Source organism: Ophidiomyces ophidiicola, assembly GCF_022830035.1.
Source record: "Ophidiomyces ophidiicola strain CBS 122913 chromosome Unknown scaffold_2, whole genome shotgun sequence".
NCBI lineage: Eukaryota > Fungi > Ascomycota > Eurotiomycetes > Onygenales > Onygenaceae > Ophidiomyces > Ophidiomyces ophidiicola.
The window spans coordinates 131,240-148,643 of NW_026054642.1; the positions used below are offsets into that span (position 1 = coordinate 131,240).

General features: G+C 41.4%; 1 protein-coding gene across 1 annotated transcript; it reads left to right on the forward strand.

Moving 5' to 3' along the window:
• Window positions 1–5,191: 5,191 nt before the first annotated feature.
• On the forward strand, window positions 5,192–17,300 carry LOZ57_000660 (uncharacterized protein; the record flags this gene model as incomplete). The annotated part of the gene is made up of 7 exons (XM_049249759.1): window positions 5,192–6,196; window positions 6,249–9,283; window positions 9,332–9,552; window positions 9,603–11,775; window positions 11,824–12,527; window positions 12,581–14,353; window positions 14,410–17,300. 7 exons carry the CDS (start codon window positions 5,192–5,194, stop codon window positions 17,298–17,300), a joined length of 11,802 nt encoding a protein of 3,933 aa, XP_049110919.1.
• Window positions 17,301–17,404: the final 104 nt, after the last annotated feature.

The following is a 17,404-nucleotide window of genomic DNA, read 5'->3' on the forward strand; positions in this document are numbered from 1 at the left end:
GACAATAGATTGCTAGATTGACAGCATTCTTGATGTAATCTTGCACTGTGACATGTTTTCAGTGACAGAAGTTTCATTATGTGTCTGAGACAAGCTCAATGTATTGTGACACAACAATATTCTGTTCAGAACTAGTGAGATAAGCTGATGGCTCATATGTATGAAGATGTTGGAAAAACTGATTTCACAAAGAAAAGACTTCTTTACAATGATAGCAGATAGTGTGAGAATCAGCATTCATTTCTTTCATGTCAGATTCTGAAAATGTGTTGTCTTCAGAGACAATTGAGTTTTCTTCTGATTCATATGAATAATCTTCATCAACATTTATTGAGTCTGAATCTGTTATATATGCTCATTGCAGTTCTACTGTATTATGAAATGAAGATGATGAACTTTGTTCAGTTGACTTGAGCTGAAATTTTTGAAGCTGATCATTTAACTGCATTCTCCATGATTGATTATTCTGTAAATGACTGAACTGTTCATAGAATTGATCTGCAGTATACTAATGTCTTGTATTTGGTGTCTGAAATGTGACAGCTCTGTACAGAGAGTGGTATGTGAATGTTATGTTATATTGATCAAATCAATTGACTTCTTTGCAAGTCAGCAGTTCACAAAAAATGTTCATTGTTGTGCCTTCTAGTGGTTCATCTATTGTGACTCATAGAGAAGTTTCAAGATGATGTCATGCATGCAGTACAACTGTAAATTCTGAAGTGACTAGTTCACATTGATGAGCTGCTGTTATGATATTAGTGAGATAGAATGCTGTTGACTTGCTGTTGTGAACATCTGCAACTGTATAGTGAATGCTATTGAATTTAGATTGTGCTTGCACTGATGATATTCAGAAACATTTTTCAAGAACAAAGCATTAATTCTGAATGCTAACTGAATTATGGACAAGAGCTTTGTGTGCTAGATCATTTAATTTAACTATTCATCAGATCATAACATTTTCACAGAGACATAAGTGCAATTCAGCATCTATCTGTAGTGAGTCTTTAATGACAGCTGCAGTCTTAATTCTGATGATAAAAAGATATACATCTTTAATTTAGATCTTTTCTTCTCAGTCTGCAATGTCTCAGTCCCAATGACATGGCATATCTGGGTAGAAATAGTCAATATCAGTGATTTTTCAGCTTTGCTGGAGTGTGTGATTGTTTGTAGTAGAATGTTGAGCTGATAAAACTGCTATTGAAAGAGAAGTAGTTGATTCTCTGTGTAAGACTGCTAATTCTGAATGTATAATTGTATGCATATTTGCTGTAACTGCATCTATGATCTGTTGCATATCCATGTCATTTATATGAGATGCATGTTTTTCCAGAGCTTTAATTGATGGTTCTGAAGAGTTGTTAGTGTTTGAATCTTTGAAGAACATGATTGTAATAGATTGTTGAATGATTATGAATTGTTGATTTACTGTGATTGTCTGATCTGGAGATGAATCTTTATATGTCATTGAAGTGGATAGTTTCTGCTGCATTTGGTCAGAAGTTGTTGATGGAACATCATTTAAATTATCACTTTCAGATGAAAGATTCATGATTAAGTTACTTGAGAGATTGCTTGAGAATCTGTCTGACATGACTTACTTACTTGATAGTGATGCTCTATAGAAAGTTAGCTTTGTAACTATCATTATGTTCTGAATGAATTTGCAGATTGCCATTCTGATTATAGATGAATTCAGATTTCAGTCTGCAGAGTAAAATATGTCAGAGAGCTCTGATTCTGATCAAATCAGTCATGAACTGTTCAGTGAGAGAACTTTCAGATTCTCTTTTGATATACAAAATTGATAAATGTTAGAGATTTGACTTTGTGGTAATGATATTTCATTATTCTTGATGATGAATTCTGCTAAATGCTGAATGCTGAGTGAAATTACTTGAGAGCTAGAGTTACTTCAGCTATAGTTAAGTATGTATTTAGCTATTTGCAATACAGACTTTGGGAGAGACTCAATAATCAATCTGGTTTTGTTTGCTGATTCCATTATTTCAGAGAATTTAGTTATTTAGTTGTTAAATATGTTTAGAGTTTGTGTGTAATTTAGCAAGAAATTTTAAAATTTTGGACTGCCCTTGGAGTCTCTGATCAAGCAAGACATGCTATCAGTTTGTTATCTGATCTATAAGAGCTATGGAATGTTCATGCAATTTTGATTGAGTAGTAGAAGATGTTCTATTCTTCTTTCTTTGAGCTTCAATCATAAGCTCAAGAATGACTAATACTAACTAAGCTACTTCAGTAAATATGTACAGAAGGTTCCATGTCACAACTTTCTCTAGCTTCTGTAAAGCTTTATAATGAATATGTCTCAGATGTTTGTGTCATACAAAAGATGAAGTCTTCAAGATTCATGACATGAAGCTTGTTTTTAAAGTGCTTGCAGCTTCTTGTGCATTGAAGCTAGATGGTTTTGATGCTGGCATCAGTTGATTTGATTTTTTCAGTGCTGAGAATGTGGTCAAATCTGTTCTAGCATTATGTTCAATAACAAATTGGTTTTCAACATCTTCAATACATGTCATCAAGTGTCAGCTTGTGCCATTTCAATGCTGTAGCTTCATGTCTACAGTATTTTAATACATGTTCTTTATTTTCATCTTTCTAACTGAGATTAGACTTATATGATATTCAGATATGTAGAAGACTCTAGTCAATAAGATCTTGTGCTTTTTGTCATTTAATAATGTGTCATAACATTAAGTGTCATCAATTTCAGAGATCTCAAGCTGCTGTTTATCAGCATAAAGCTGAATTTAGCAAGACTTCACATTAGTCATTCTATTCTAGTGATTAACAATATGATTTGTAGCCACACTATTCAATAGAAAGCTGTCTCTGAGACTATAAGTGAAGCTGTTAAACACAGTCACTTCTAGTTGTACAACTGCCATTATAAATTCAGTTTTCTCAATATCTGATTGGTCAGTTGACATTACATGAAATGTCAAAGAAGATTTAGCTTTTTTCTTAGATCTTCTAAATTTAGATCTGAACATCTTTGCTTATTCAATAGCTATTTCTACTCTTTTTCTATTATCTTCTTCCACTAGCTTCTTATTAACATGCTTTTTCACTTTGAGATTAGAGATAAATTTGCTTGACCATCTTTCTTTGTTTAAATATCAGCATTGTGACAAGCAGTGAAACTTTCTGTAAAAGCATTCTTTATCTGATTGATCTGTGGGCTTTTTCATTAGAGCTTGTTTTTCAGAAAGACTAGAACTTCTGAAGACAGCTGATTCTGTCTGTTTTTGAAAATATTTATTACATTTGTCATCAATGAATTTATCAGCTGCATCATCTATGTGTAACATTTCCATTTTTTGCTTTTCTTTCCATTGTCTATTATAGAAATCTGATCAATCAGAATCTGTCTTTTGTAGAGTCATTATAAAATCTCTGCATATCTCTGAATCTGTCATATTTAGATGAGTTTTTAGGTTGAAGCTAATTCTTTTTCAGACTAGTGCTCACATTTAATGTCTTTTGTTGCATGCTGTGTAATCTTTTTGTAATTTTTGGTAGTGAAGTAGGACATTGTTGCTTGCTGCAATATCAGTAGTGAAGTCAAACTGCTTATAAAGATGTGCTAGCTTTTCTTTTGATGTTCAATAGCATGCTATAAGAAGTGAAATCTCTGAATTCATGCTATTTTGTATGTAAACACTCATCTTAGCCAGAGCTGATGTTATTCCATTAAATCATTCTTGATTAGCAGTAAATATTCTGTATGCACTTTCATACAAGACTTTACTGTCATTCATCAGAACTTCTTCTTCTCTAAAATTGTCTAGATTTGAACATTCTAACTCTTTAATTGTAGAGTGTTCAGTCATCATTGAATCAATGTATAGTCATATTCTGTGTGCTTTCACATGTGTTGTAATTATTGTGTATCATGCTTTTCAATCTTCTCTTGTAACTAATTTAATAATCACATTACTCTTCATGAAAAATAGTTTTTTCATCTTCATGTTGTTGATGATTCTATTTCTTCATGTTCTTAGTTATGATTTTGTTCACTGACAATATTAAATTTGCTTTATTGAGTGTGTGATCATAAGATATTTGATTATAAAAGAGATGTGGAAATAGAGTGCTTTAAGTATCAGCCAGACTCATAACTGTGACACTATGAGCTATAAGCTGAAGAGAAATGCCTGATTCATCTGATCTCATTTGAAGAGGGATCTAGGCTGGTTTATATAAGTGAGTGGCTAGCCCAAGTGGGGCAAAAAGAGTCAATCAGAGCATCAGCTCTGATCATGCATATGTGGCAAAAAGACATGTGATTTGGAACCTAGTGTTCTGAATCTGTGCCATACAGGAAAATGAAGAGAATCCTCTAATCTCCGTGCCTAGCCTAGCCTAGGCAGGCCTCCGGCTGACAGGGGGCGCGTTGCGCGATAAATGGTTGTTTTGCACTCCGTACGGAGTACAGAGTTCTGTTCTCTTCACTTCACTTTGTCTAGTCACTACGGAGTAAAGTAATACCGTTGCAAAGCTCAATTTTGATTGATCCACCTGTGTTTTTTTTTCTTCATGTATGTCAATTACTAGTAGCTATCTATATCTCTAGCCCGCCCACCACCTCCACGATGCTGCGTCCCGCGGTTAGCTCTAGCAGCGGGTGCTTTGGACATCCTACTATCCGCTGTTGTGAGAAGCCTCGAAGCGTCATCTCTGATTCACGTATTGCTTGAATACCAGGTAAATTCGGAATTTAACTTTCAGATGGAGCTGTCGGTCTTGAACCGACTGGTACCTATGTTTTCAGACGCTGTCAGGGCTTTCTGTCATTTTTTCGGAGCTTTCATCCGTTTCGTTGGAAATGGCGTTCAGCCCTAGGGGTATTTGCTCTAGAGTTTTACCCCCCCCCAATTCTATATTTCTGCATCGGACTCATCTAATACGGTCCGAAGTCCGAATCGCTATACCTTGTCGGAGGTGCGCTAAATTTCATTCTCGTCAATATCTGGAATATTATTGAAGACTTTGTCATTGCATGGGGGACTACGTTTCCTTCTTTGTACTGGAAACATATGGCCCAAATTTGCCTGTGGATCTTTTTCTAGGCGAAATACCAGTGTCTAGGGCTGTCTTATTTTTATTTTGGATGCAAATACTTTCCTTTTAACTGCACGGGGCAAAATCAAGTATCAAAATGGTATCTCGAAAGATCTCTCCCGTGGAAAAACGCGCAGAGCCCATTGCCATCATCGGCACTGCTTGTCGGTTTCCCGGCTCGTTAGATTCCCCTTCAAAACTTTGGGAATTTTTATGCAGCCCTCACGATGTTCTTACCGATATTCCCAAGGAGAGATTCAACGGGGATACGTTCTACCACCCTAATGGAATGCACCACGGAACATCGAATGTCAAACAGTCATACTTGCTCAAGGAGGATCCGCGTGCATTTGATGCTGGGTTTTTCAATATAACGCCTGTTGAAGCTCATTCCATCGACCCGCAACATCGCCTTATACTGGAGATAGTCTATGAATCCCTTGAATCTGCTGGATTATCGATCGAAGGACTTAACGGATCTCACACTGGAGTCTATGTTGGTCTGATGAGCAATGACTATACTGACCATCTTCAGCGTGACATGGATACACTACCTACTTATACTGCAACTGGAAATGCACGAAGCATTATATCTAATCGAATTTCTTATTTCTTCAACTGGCATGGTCCTTGTATGACTATCGATACTGCTTGCTCGTCTAGTCTAGTCGCGGTCCACCAAGCCGTACAGCTGCTGCGAAGTGGTGAATCGGACCTGGCTATTGCAGCAGGCTCCAACCTTATCCTCATGCCAGGGCAGTACATTACCGAGTCGAAACTTAAAATGCTTTCGCCTGGTAGTCGATCTCGAATGTGGGACATTGATGCTGACGGCTATGCGAGGGGAGAGGGTGTTGCCGCTGTGGTTTTAAAAACACTAAGCCGTGCTTTAGAGGACGGTGATCATATTGAATGCATAATCCGCGAGTCTGGAATTAATCAAGATGGTCGCACAAAGGGGATAACTATGCCCAATGAGCTCGCTCAAATGGAACTGATTACCCAAACTTACACTAAAATCGGATTGGACCCCCAATGTAAGAACGATCGCTGTCAATATTTTGAGGCCCATGGTACCGGGACAAAGGCTGGCGATGCTCATGTACGCCCTAGCAACTAATACATTTTCGATACTCTGCTGAATTTTTATATAGGAAGCGGAGGCGATAAGCAAAGCCTTTTTTGGGCCTGAAGGTAAATCTGGAGATAAGGGGGACGTGCTATATGTTGGCTCTTTGAAAACAGTTATAGGTCACGCTGAAGGTGCCGCAGGTGTTGCTGGTCTTATAAAAGCATCGCTTGCAGTGCAGCATGGTGTTATTCCGCCCAATATGTCCTTTGATACCCTGAGCCCTGATGTTGAGCCCTTTTATGGTAACCTGAAAATCGCTACTGTTGCCACTCCTTGGCCCGAAATTATAGGTCCTCGCAGAGCCAGTATTAACAGTTTTGGTTTTGGCGGAACAAATTCTCATGTCATCATTGAGAATTTCATCCCACAAACGAAAGAATCTGAGTCTGAAACCATCTTTACCCCTTTCGTTTTTTCAGCAGCCACAGACCAAGCCCTGCACCGGATGTTATCATCCTTCTCTTCACATTTAAAACATAATCCAAGTATCAACCTTCGGGACCTTTCGTATACCCTATATGCAAGGAGGTCAGAGCTTGCTGTGAAGATGGCTTTTGGGGCGTTATCTGTCAGCCAGCTGGTCTCGGCAATAGATGCATATCTTGAAGCTTCGAGGAATACCGATGGTCCTGCGATCGTCGCTGGAACACGACCCGCAAGCTCGTCACCTCGAATCCTGGGAATATTCACCGGCCAAGGCGCCCAATGGGCTAGAATGGGTCACCAACTGGTACTTAAATCAGAATACGCCAAAAGATTTATACAGGATCTTGACCACACCATTCAAAAGCTGCCTAAACAATTTAGGCCAACCTGGTCAATTATAGAGGAACTTTCCGCAGATCCATCAACATGCCGTCTCGGCGAAGCTGGCGTCTCACAACCTCTCTGCACTGCTGTTCAGCTTCTTCTTGTCGATATATTAAATGCGGCAGGTGTAAGATTTAGTGCCATTATTGGTCATTCTTCCGGTGAAATTGCAGCAGCTCATGCTGCCGGCCTTTTATCTCGAGACGATGCCATGAAAATAGCATTTTATCGTGGACATTTTGCGTCACAGGCAGGAGCCAGGCACCGCGGTGCAATGATGGCTGTTCGCACCTCATATACTGATGCTCAAGACCTTTGTGACTCGGACGCTTTTCAAGGCCGGATCTGTGTTGCTGCGTGCAATTCTTCGTCCAGTGTTACCCTATCTGGAGATTCTGATGCCGTGGAGGAGGCAAGGCTAATTTTTGAAGACGAAAATAAATTTGCTAGACTACTGAAAGTTGATGTCGCTTACCATTCAAACCACATGATTCCATGTGGTACGGAGTATGTAGCAGCTTTACAGGCTTTGGACATTTGCCCCACATCGATAGGAAGCGAATGTGCTTGGTTCTCGACCACTTACAATGGTAAAAGAATGAGTATCTGCGATGAGCTGAAAGCAAAATATTGGAAGGATAACATGGTTAACCCGGTTTTATTTGTTCAGGCACTTGAGGCAGCTGCCACAAGCATGGGACCTTTTAGTCTTGCAATTGAAATCGGCCCACATCCAGCCCTTAAAAGCCCAGTGGTTCAAACAATGCAGGAAATATATGACCATAAACTGCCCTATGTTTGTCCTCTGAATCGTGGCTTTGAAGATATCACGACATTTGCAAACGCTATTGGATTCCTGTGGACCCACACTTCGCCATCTATCATTGACTTTAACTCGATTGAGGACTTACTTTCCGGAAACAAGTTCATTCGGCCTTTGAAAGGGCTGCCATCATACCCTTGGGATCATAGTAGGGTATACTGGCATGAAAGCCGTCTTTCCCGGGCATATCGTCTGCGAAGCGATAAGCCCAATCAGTTACTGGGGAATATAGTCCCTGATGGAGTGAAAGGCGTACTTCGCTGGCGAAACATTCTAAAGCCCAGCGAAGTGCCATGGGTTCGTGGACATAAGCTTCAAAGCCAGATGGTATTCCCAGCTGCTGGATACATTTCCGCAGCAATAGAAGCCACTTTGGCACTTATGAGTGGTAGTACCGCGCGCTTGATTGAAATCTCCGAGCTTAATATTCGGCGACCACTAATTTTTGACGACGATGACTCTGGAGTTGAAACCTTATTTACTCTTTCCAGCATAGAGGACCATGGTGGAAACTTGACCGCCTCGTTTTCTTTTCATGCCTTTATAAATCAAGATTCGGATAGCTTGTCGAATTTGGCTACAGGCAATATTGTAGCCGTCGCTAATGCCGATATATCGGGTAAATCAAGAGAGGATGAGCCACCGAACCTGATCCCTGTGCATAAGGATCAATTCTATAAGTCTCTGGATGATCTTGGTTATGGTTACAGCGGCAGCTTCCGCTCTTTAAATTCAATGAAAAGAAAACTAAATTTCGCTTCAGCAACTATCGCAGTTCCACAGTGTGAGGCCCATGAATATTTACTGATCCATCCGGCAGTGCTAGACGTTGCATTGCAAGCTGTATTTCTTGCATATTGGTGGCCGAACGATGGCAGCCTCGAGCAGCTCTATATCCCTACAAGCATTAATACCATCCGAATTAGTATTCCATTGTGTCAGGAAAGCATGATTGCAGGGGTTGAACTGGCGGTTGAATCGCATATAACAAATAATCCCCTCGAAATTAGTGGTATTCAGGGGGATGTCGATATTTTTGGTGGTGATTCAGAGTCGGTGGCTATACAGATCGAGGGTGTGAACATCGTTTCATTTTCGGATGGAAGCCCACTATACGATCGCCAAATACTGTCAGAACATATCTGGGGCCCAGCATTCCCTGATGCGGAGCTTCCGGTGACCAGCCGTCCGACTGTTGACGATTACGAGCTGGCCTGGTGTCTTGAACGCGTCTCAGCCTACTATATGCGGAAGATAGATGATGAAATTAAGACGGAGGAATATGATGTCATTGAGTGGCATTACAAGTCACTACTTAAGTTTTTTAAGTGTGTTCTTTCCGATACAGAAAAGGGGAGTCAGCCATATATCAAACGAGAATGGCTCAGTGACACTTGGGAAGAAATATCTGCAATCTTTGAACGGTAGGCATTTGCTGTCTGAAAGCAGAACAGCAACTGACGATCTTATAGATACCCTGACAGTATTGAACTGAAACTGTGTCGTGCTGCTGGAGAGAATCTGGTGTCATCTATACGTGGAGAAACAAACATTCTTCAGCACCTCCTTGAAGAGAATACTTTGGGTAAATACTACATGGATGCACTAGGTCTGAAGGAAAATACCGAATATCTTGCAAAAATTGTCTCGCAAATTACACACCGATACCCCCATATGAATATTCTTGAAGTTGGTGAGAACATGAACCAAAAAATATGTTTAGTCTTAACTAATTTACTGCAGGGGCTGGTACAGGAGGAGCTACTAAATCTATCTTATCCCATATCAAACAAGCTTTTTTATCCTATACTTTCACTGATGTTTCCCCTGCTTTCTTTGAAGCCGCCAAAGACATATTTGTCAATTATGCTAATAAAACGATCGTCTTCAAGGTACTGGACCTTGAAAAGGACGTACTAGAACAAGGGTTTGCAGAACATTCTTATGACATACTTGTTGCCTCCTTAGTGTTACATGCCACCTCGAGTCTTCAGAAAACAATGGAAAATGTGCGTAGGCTCTTACGACCTGGGGGGTATTTGATAATTCTCGAAATTACCAATAACGATTCCATTAGAATTGCTTTTGCCGTGGGTGGACTTCCTGGGTGGTGGCTAGGCCAATCTGATAACCGGTTATTATCACCATGTGTCTCTGCCGTGGAATGGCATACCATTCTACTCAAGGCCGGGTTTTCCGGGGTTGACACCATAACTCCAGAAACAGATGTTTTACCCAATCCAGTATCAGTCTTTGTATCTCAGGCTGTTAACGATAAAGTCAATCTTCTTCGGCAACCCCTATTATACCCGGATCGGTCGCTTCGGTCAGAGGATTGGGATTTAGTTATTATTGGCGGTAAAACAATGCGCACTATCAATTTAATTCGCGAAGTTCGTCAGCTGCTTTTCCCTTGGGGTGTTCCGATTCAACAATTCCTTTCGCTCTATGACGTCGACTCGACTCAAGTGTCATCTACAAGTTTTGTCTTGAGTGTCACTGAGCTAGATTGCCCAATATTCAAGGATTTTGATGAAGTAAAATTTGAATGTCTCAAGAAATTACTTGATTATAGAAGAACAGTTCTATGGGTCACTCAAGGCTGCAGGGCAGAGGAGCCATTCATGAACATGACGGTCGGCCTTGGAAGGACGGTGGCTTTGGAAGCACCCAACCTTCGACTACAATTCCTTGATCTGCAATCCAGCTCAAAACCAAATGGGACTGTATTGGTAGAATCATTACTGCGCCTGCATTTTACTCCAAACGACATTCTATGGTCTTTTGAACAAGAATTAGCCTATGAGGAAGGCAAGCTGAAAATTCCTCGCGTCATTCCCAACAAGGCACAAAATGATCGTTACAATGCGTCCAAGCGGTCTATTTTTAATACTATCGGTGTCCATGATACTCCAGTCCATCTGAAAAATATATCAGGGGCTTTTCATTTGGTCCAAGCAACCTGTCAGCCCGCAGAGAATGAGGTGGTTGTGAAAGTTAGCCATTCCCTTTCTTTGGCCACCCCAACCCCCTTTTATGCTATCATCGGCGTCGATAATTCTTCTGGGCGGACTATATTATGTTTCTCGAATAACAATGGATCTCTAATTGCTGCTGACTGTAAATACTCGATTGATTGTTCCGGTGCCATTGGCCAAGAAACTCGTCTTTTGTCTTTGTTGCACATTGAGCTTCGCATAGAGGGTATATTATCAGCGTGCAACCCTCACACAGAAGTTCTTGTTCTGAATCCAGAATTGAACTTAGGAAAGAGGCTAAGAGACCGGGCTATTGAAATTGGTGTTTCCATCATTTTATTAACCTCTAACCCTATCATTGACGAAAGCTCTTGGATTCCGTTATATCCATACACTACACCGCGGTCATTGCAGGCATCGCTGTCTAAAAATATCTCAACCTTCATTGACTGTTCAGATCTCCCTACTCGAATGGGAACATTGGTTTCATCTTGCTTACCTGAATCCTGCATACAAATGACAATGATGGATACAATTAAGCGGCTTTGGACCATATACCAAGAACGAGTGGAATGCTGCCTGAATGCTGCATCTAACGCTTTATCTCTTCTCGAATCTAAGGATTCGATCTGCCCTAGAGTGATAAATATTGAAGACATTATAAATCTACGAAAAACGACTGACATGCAAGTTGTGAATTGGAGCACAGGCTGTGCCGTCCCGGTAAAACTTGCTTCTATTGACGTACAGATGCATTTCCCCGCAGACAAAACATATGTCTTGTTTGGTTTAAGTGGTGACCTTGGCCAATCCCTATGTGGTTGGCTAGCTGCTCATGGTGCTCGGCACCTTGTTATCACTAGCCGTAATCCTAACGTCGATCCAGCCTGGCTAGTGCAGATAGAATCGCAAGGTGTTGGAATAAAATTGTATTCTAAGTAGGCGGTTTTTCTTCAACTTATGAAACACTCACTTACCGAAAATAGTGATATTACCAACAGAGACTCTTTGGGAGCGTTGATTGCGGAAATTAAACGTACTTCCCCGCCTATTGCAGGTGTGATGCATGGTGCCATGGTTCTTGACGATGCTTCATTTTTTGATATGACCTTTGAAAGCGTGAGTAAAGTGATAAAACCGAAAGTTCTGGGGAGCATGTATTTGAACGAATTTTTTCAAGATAATTCGTTGGATTTTTTTATATTTTTTTCCTCACTTGCATCCATTACTGGAAACCGCGGTCAGTCCAACTATAGTGCATCCAATATGTATGGAACTTCCTTGGCATTTCAGCGCCGTCGAAAGGGACTGGCAGGATCAGTTCTACATATTGGTGCAGTCATGGGTGTAGGTTATGTGATGAGAGAAGTTACCGAGACTGTGTTGCAATCAATATACAGGGCAGGGTTCCGTTGGATACCAGAAAGGGGCTTTCATCAGTGTATTGCCGAAGCAATAGTTGCTGGAAGACCTGATTCTGATAACAACCCAGAGATAGTGACTGGTCTACGTGTTATCAATGCAGATGAGGAAGAACTTACTGGATGGATGACATCTTCTCGGTTCCAGCATTGTGTGAACATGGATAAATTGGGCGAGTCAAGAACGAAGGATGGTACTGCCAGTTTATCGGTGAAAACACAGCTTCGCAGGTCCACATCCGAGCAGGAAACCCTTTCTATTATTCAAGGTGAGCAGTAATTCGATATTTTCTAGTCTGGGCGATGAATAACCGAGAAGCAGATGCGTTTTTCGCCAAGCTACAAGTTTCACTTCAGCTACAATTAAAAGATTCTTCAGTCCAAAGTCAGGTTCTTACACAGGGTGCAGACGAGCTTGGCATAGACTCTCTAGTTGCCATTGAGGTGCGATCTTGGTTCTTAAAAGAGCTGGAAGTCGATATGCCCGTTCTTAAAATCCTTGGCGGTGCAAGTATTGCAGACCTGTTTACCTTTGCCTTTGAGAAATTGCCATCAGAATTGACGCCCTACCTAAGCAAACCGGATGCTGAAGACTTGCATATTAATGAAGTAAATTCTAGACAGCTTAATTCTGGTGACGCTAAAGACATTAACACATCTGTGGAAAATCCAAAACTGTCAGTTTCACAGGACGGCCTTAAAGATATATGTGTGCCCACCATTTCACCAAAGTTACCGATCTCCATTGTTAACAAAGACTTGCAGAAGCAACTGCCACTATCATTTGGCCAATCTCGATTTTGGTTTTTGAGACATTACCTGGAAGACCAGACTACCTTTAATATCACCTTCTCTATTCAGTTGCAAGGGCATCTTAATGTGACTAATTTGGAGGAGGCTGTGAACGTACTAGGCGCACGTCATGAAGCCTTACGAACCTGTTTTCTTTCACGGCAAAATGAAATACCAATGCAAGGGATTTTGAAAATTTCTTCCTTGCATTTAGAAAAGAAGAAAATAAATTCCGCAGATCAAGTCGGAAACGAATTTGAAGAAATGAAAAGCTATATATTTGATATTGAGCATGGAGAGACTATGAGAATTCGACTTCTCAACCTAAGTCCTACTCAAAATTACATTGTGATGGGGTACCATCATATAAATATGGATGGTATAAGTTTAGAGGTCTTTCTAGCTGAGTTGGAAATGGCATATACGAAGACGCCCTTGTCGAAGTCCGTTTTTCAGTATTCGGATTTTTGTATGAAGCAACGACTAGATATCGAAAATGGAAATATGACCACGGAACTGAATTTCTGGAAATCGGAGCTCTCTAGCCCTTTACCCCCCTTACCACTCTTACCGCTTTCCTCAGTCGCCCGCCGCTCGCCCATTATGAAATACGAACATCATCGAGAGGACTGCCGGATTAGTGCGGAATTAGCCATACGTATTCGGAACTTCTGTCATAAAAGTAAAGGGAGCATATTTCACTTTTATCTTACTGTTTACGCAGTATTACTCTTCAAGCTTCTGGATATCGAAGATTTGTGCATCGGAATGGCTGACTCTAATAGAAGTGAGGAATCACAGAGAAGCATGGGGATGTATTTAAATTTACTTCCATTGCGTTTGCGACTTGACTCCCAGAAAACTTTTACCGATGCCATGAAAGATACCCGAAGAAAGGTTTTCGCAGCAATCGCTCATTCACGCTTGCCATTTGATATCTTGCTCGAAGAGCTAAAAACGCCGAGATCTACTGAATACAATCCAATATTTCAGGCATTTATTAATTACCGTCAGGGGGTGAAAGAGCGCAGGCGGTTTGGAGACTTACAAGGGCATGGCGAAGAGTATTCGTTCGGCCGAACCTCATATGATATTACCCTCGATATTCTCGACAACGCTGGCGACGAGCCCCTTATCATGTTTCTTTTGCAAAAGCAGTTCTACTCGTTGGATGACTCGAAACTCCTTGCTCGCATGTACTGTCATCTTCTAGCCGTTGCTGCAGATAACCCACAGGCGGTCTTGCGGGGTATTTCTCCCTTTCCAAAAGAAGATATTTCTAAAGGGATAGCCTTCGGCCTAGGTAAGAAATTATAGAGTGCTTTACATACATTGTACAGCTAATCTGGTATTCAACAGGACCTGTCCGGAACTCTGAGTGGCCAGCAACTTTGGCACACACTATTCAGAATATTATTTCAAAACGTCCAAGCACTGTCGCGCTGAACGACACTCTTGGGACCCACTGGACATATAAGCAAATGGCAAACCGGGTAGACTCCATAGCAACTGCCCTACTAAAAGCTGGTGTGTCTGCACGGGTGCCCGTCGCAGTGTTTCAGGAGGCCAGTCCTGATTGGGTTTGTTCCCTCGTCGCAATTATGAAAATCGGTGCCATTTACGTCCCACTGGATGTCAATATCCCCCCTTCTCGCCTAAACATCATCATCAAAGGTTCTTGTCCAGCTGCAATTTTGTCCGACAATGCCACGTCGGCAATGCTAGCGGAAATTATTGTTCCGGACAATACAGCCTCTCTTAACATATCCCAATTTGCTTTTAATCAGCCCTCAAAGAGCGTCACAATTTCAGCCCAGGCCGAAGACGCTGCTGCAATCTTGTATACAAGTGGCACCACAGGAACTCCCAAAGGTGTGATTTTGTCACATGCTGGCTTGCGAAACCGGATAGAATTTGCGAGAATTTCTACTCCGGAAATCATTCTTCAGCATAGTGCTCTTGGCTTCGATCTGTCAATTTACCAAGTGTTGCTCTGTCTCTCTCATGGTGGAACGCTGGTGATTGCCCCTAGGATAAAACGAGGCGATCCGTTGGCCATTGTAGAAATAATTGTTGGAGAGAAGGTTTCTTACACAGCTGCCACACCCTCTGAATATTTAAGCTGGGTGACTTACGCAAGCTCCAAGTTCAAGAACGCTGTGCAGTGGAAGTATGCTATGTCTTGCGGGGAGCAATTCCCTAATCACTTGATAGATCAGTTTCGGAATATCGGCTTATCAGATTTACGATTTATCAATGCATACGGACCAACTGAAATAACTTTCGAATCAAACAACTTTGAAATAGAAACTTTAAACACGCAGATGGTAACAATACCCGTCGGGCACACTTTACCCAATACTTCAGTTTTCATTCTTGATAGGAATCTTAGCCCTGTCCCCGCTGGAGTTTCAGGAGAAATATGTATCAGTGGTGTTGGAGTTTCTTTAGGATACCTAAATGACGATACTCTGAGTACGCGGAAATTTGTCTCTATCTCTTACAACTCTGCTGATTTCAGGCCCATACCCTGGTCCAGAGTGTATCGTACCGGTGACAAAGGGAGGTTTAATGCTAACGGCCTCCTTGAAGTCCTTGGTCGTATCGGCGGTGATACTCAGGTCAAACTTAGAGGGATTCGCATTGAACTGCAAGATATTGAGCACGCAATCCTAGCTACAGCTGGGGGAAAACTGAGCGAAGGTATTGTTACATGTTCTGGAGATCCACCCGTCTTACGGGCTCATGTTGTTTTCTCGGGGAATTCCACTATGGCTAGCCCAAATGATTTCCTTCGACGTCTGCTGTCAGATCTTCCACTCCCTCAGTACATGAAGCCGGCATCTATTACCCCAATAGAAGCTATACCCCTCACTGTCAGTGGAAAGATCGATAGAAATGCCGTTCAAAAATTCCAGCATGCCGTGGCATTCATATCAGATACCGCGACTGAGCTAAATGCAATGGAGTCACAACTAATGCGCATTTGGGAAGAGGTGCTTCTAATTCAAAGTCCAGAAGCCCAGAAAATTCACAAAAATTCCGACTTTTTCAGTATCGGCGGAAATTCGATGCATCTTATTGAAGTCCAAGACCAGATAAGACGCCGGTTTGATATTTCTTTACCATTGTTTCGCTTATTCGAAAACAGCACGCTAGCTAGTATGGCTGCATTAGTTTTTAAATTACCAGAATCAGGATCCTTGGCAATAGATTGGGATGTTGAAACTTCCACCTCCGGGCTGAGCTATCAACCTTGCACAAAAATGGCAAATAGTCCGCCTCGCGTTGTGATTCTCACTGGTGCAACAGGGTTTCTCGGCAAGAAAATACTACAGGAGCTTGTAGCATCAATATCAGTCCAAACAATCCATTGTATTGCCGTGCGCACTAAAAATAAACTGGACGACTTTCGCGATTCAGGAAAGGTCGCTATCCACCATGGAGATTTGTCCAGACCTCTTTTTGGTCTTTCTAAAGAAGTTGCGGATACTATCTTTAGCCAAGCTGATTCTATTATTCATAACGGAGCGGATGTTTCATTCCTCAAAACCTACCAGTCCCTTAGAATGTCCAATTTTATATCAACGAAAGAACTTGCCCAAATGGCTCTCAATCGTCGGGTCCCGTTTCACTACATCTCCACAGCATCAATTGGCCGACTAAACAATTCCGAGACATTTGAGGAAGTCTCACTGGCACAGTTCCCTCCTCCACCAGGTTTTAGTGATGGTTATCTAGTTTCAAAATGGGCCAGTGAGGTATTCCTGGAGAGAACGAGCGCAGAATCTGATTTACCAATATTTATTCATCGCCCATCCAGTATCATTCAAGATGATTTTGGCGATCTTGATATAATCAGCAATATACTCAAGTACTCAAGGCTCACTAAAACGGTTCCTCAAGCTGATCTCTGGGACGGTTATGTGGATTTTGTTACTGCAGCTCATGTATCAAGCGCCATTGTGAAAGCGGTAGTAAACCCAAGTACAAGTCCTGACGACGAACACCCACCAATCAAATACATACACCATTCAGGCGATTTTGAAATGCCCATCGATCAGATGGACGCTTTCATGAAAGATGAAGATAATAACGGCATCCCCTTCTCACGTTTGCCTCTTAAAGAGTGGATAGAGATGGCACAGCGTCAGGGCATGGGCGATCTGGTGGCTGGATACCTGACTTCCATAGAACATGAAAACACGAAAATGTTCTTCCCGAAGATTGTGAAATCAGCGAGGAGCTGAAATAAAAAAAACAAGGATTTCAGATTCTTTTTGGGGTTCGATTTATGTATGTAGTTAAATGTGAATGTAAATGCATACGGAGTACTCCTTAGGCAAACGTGGTA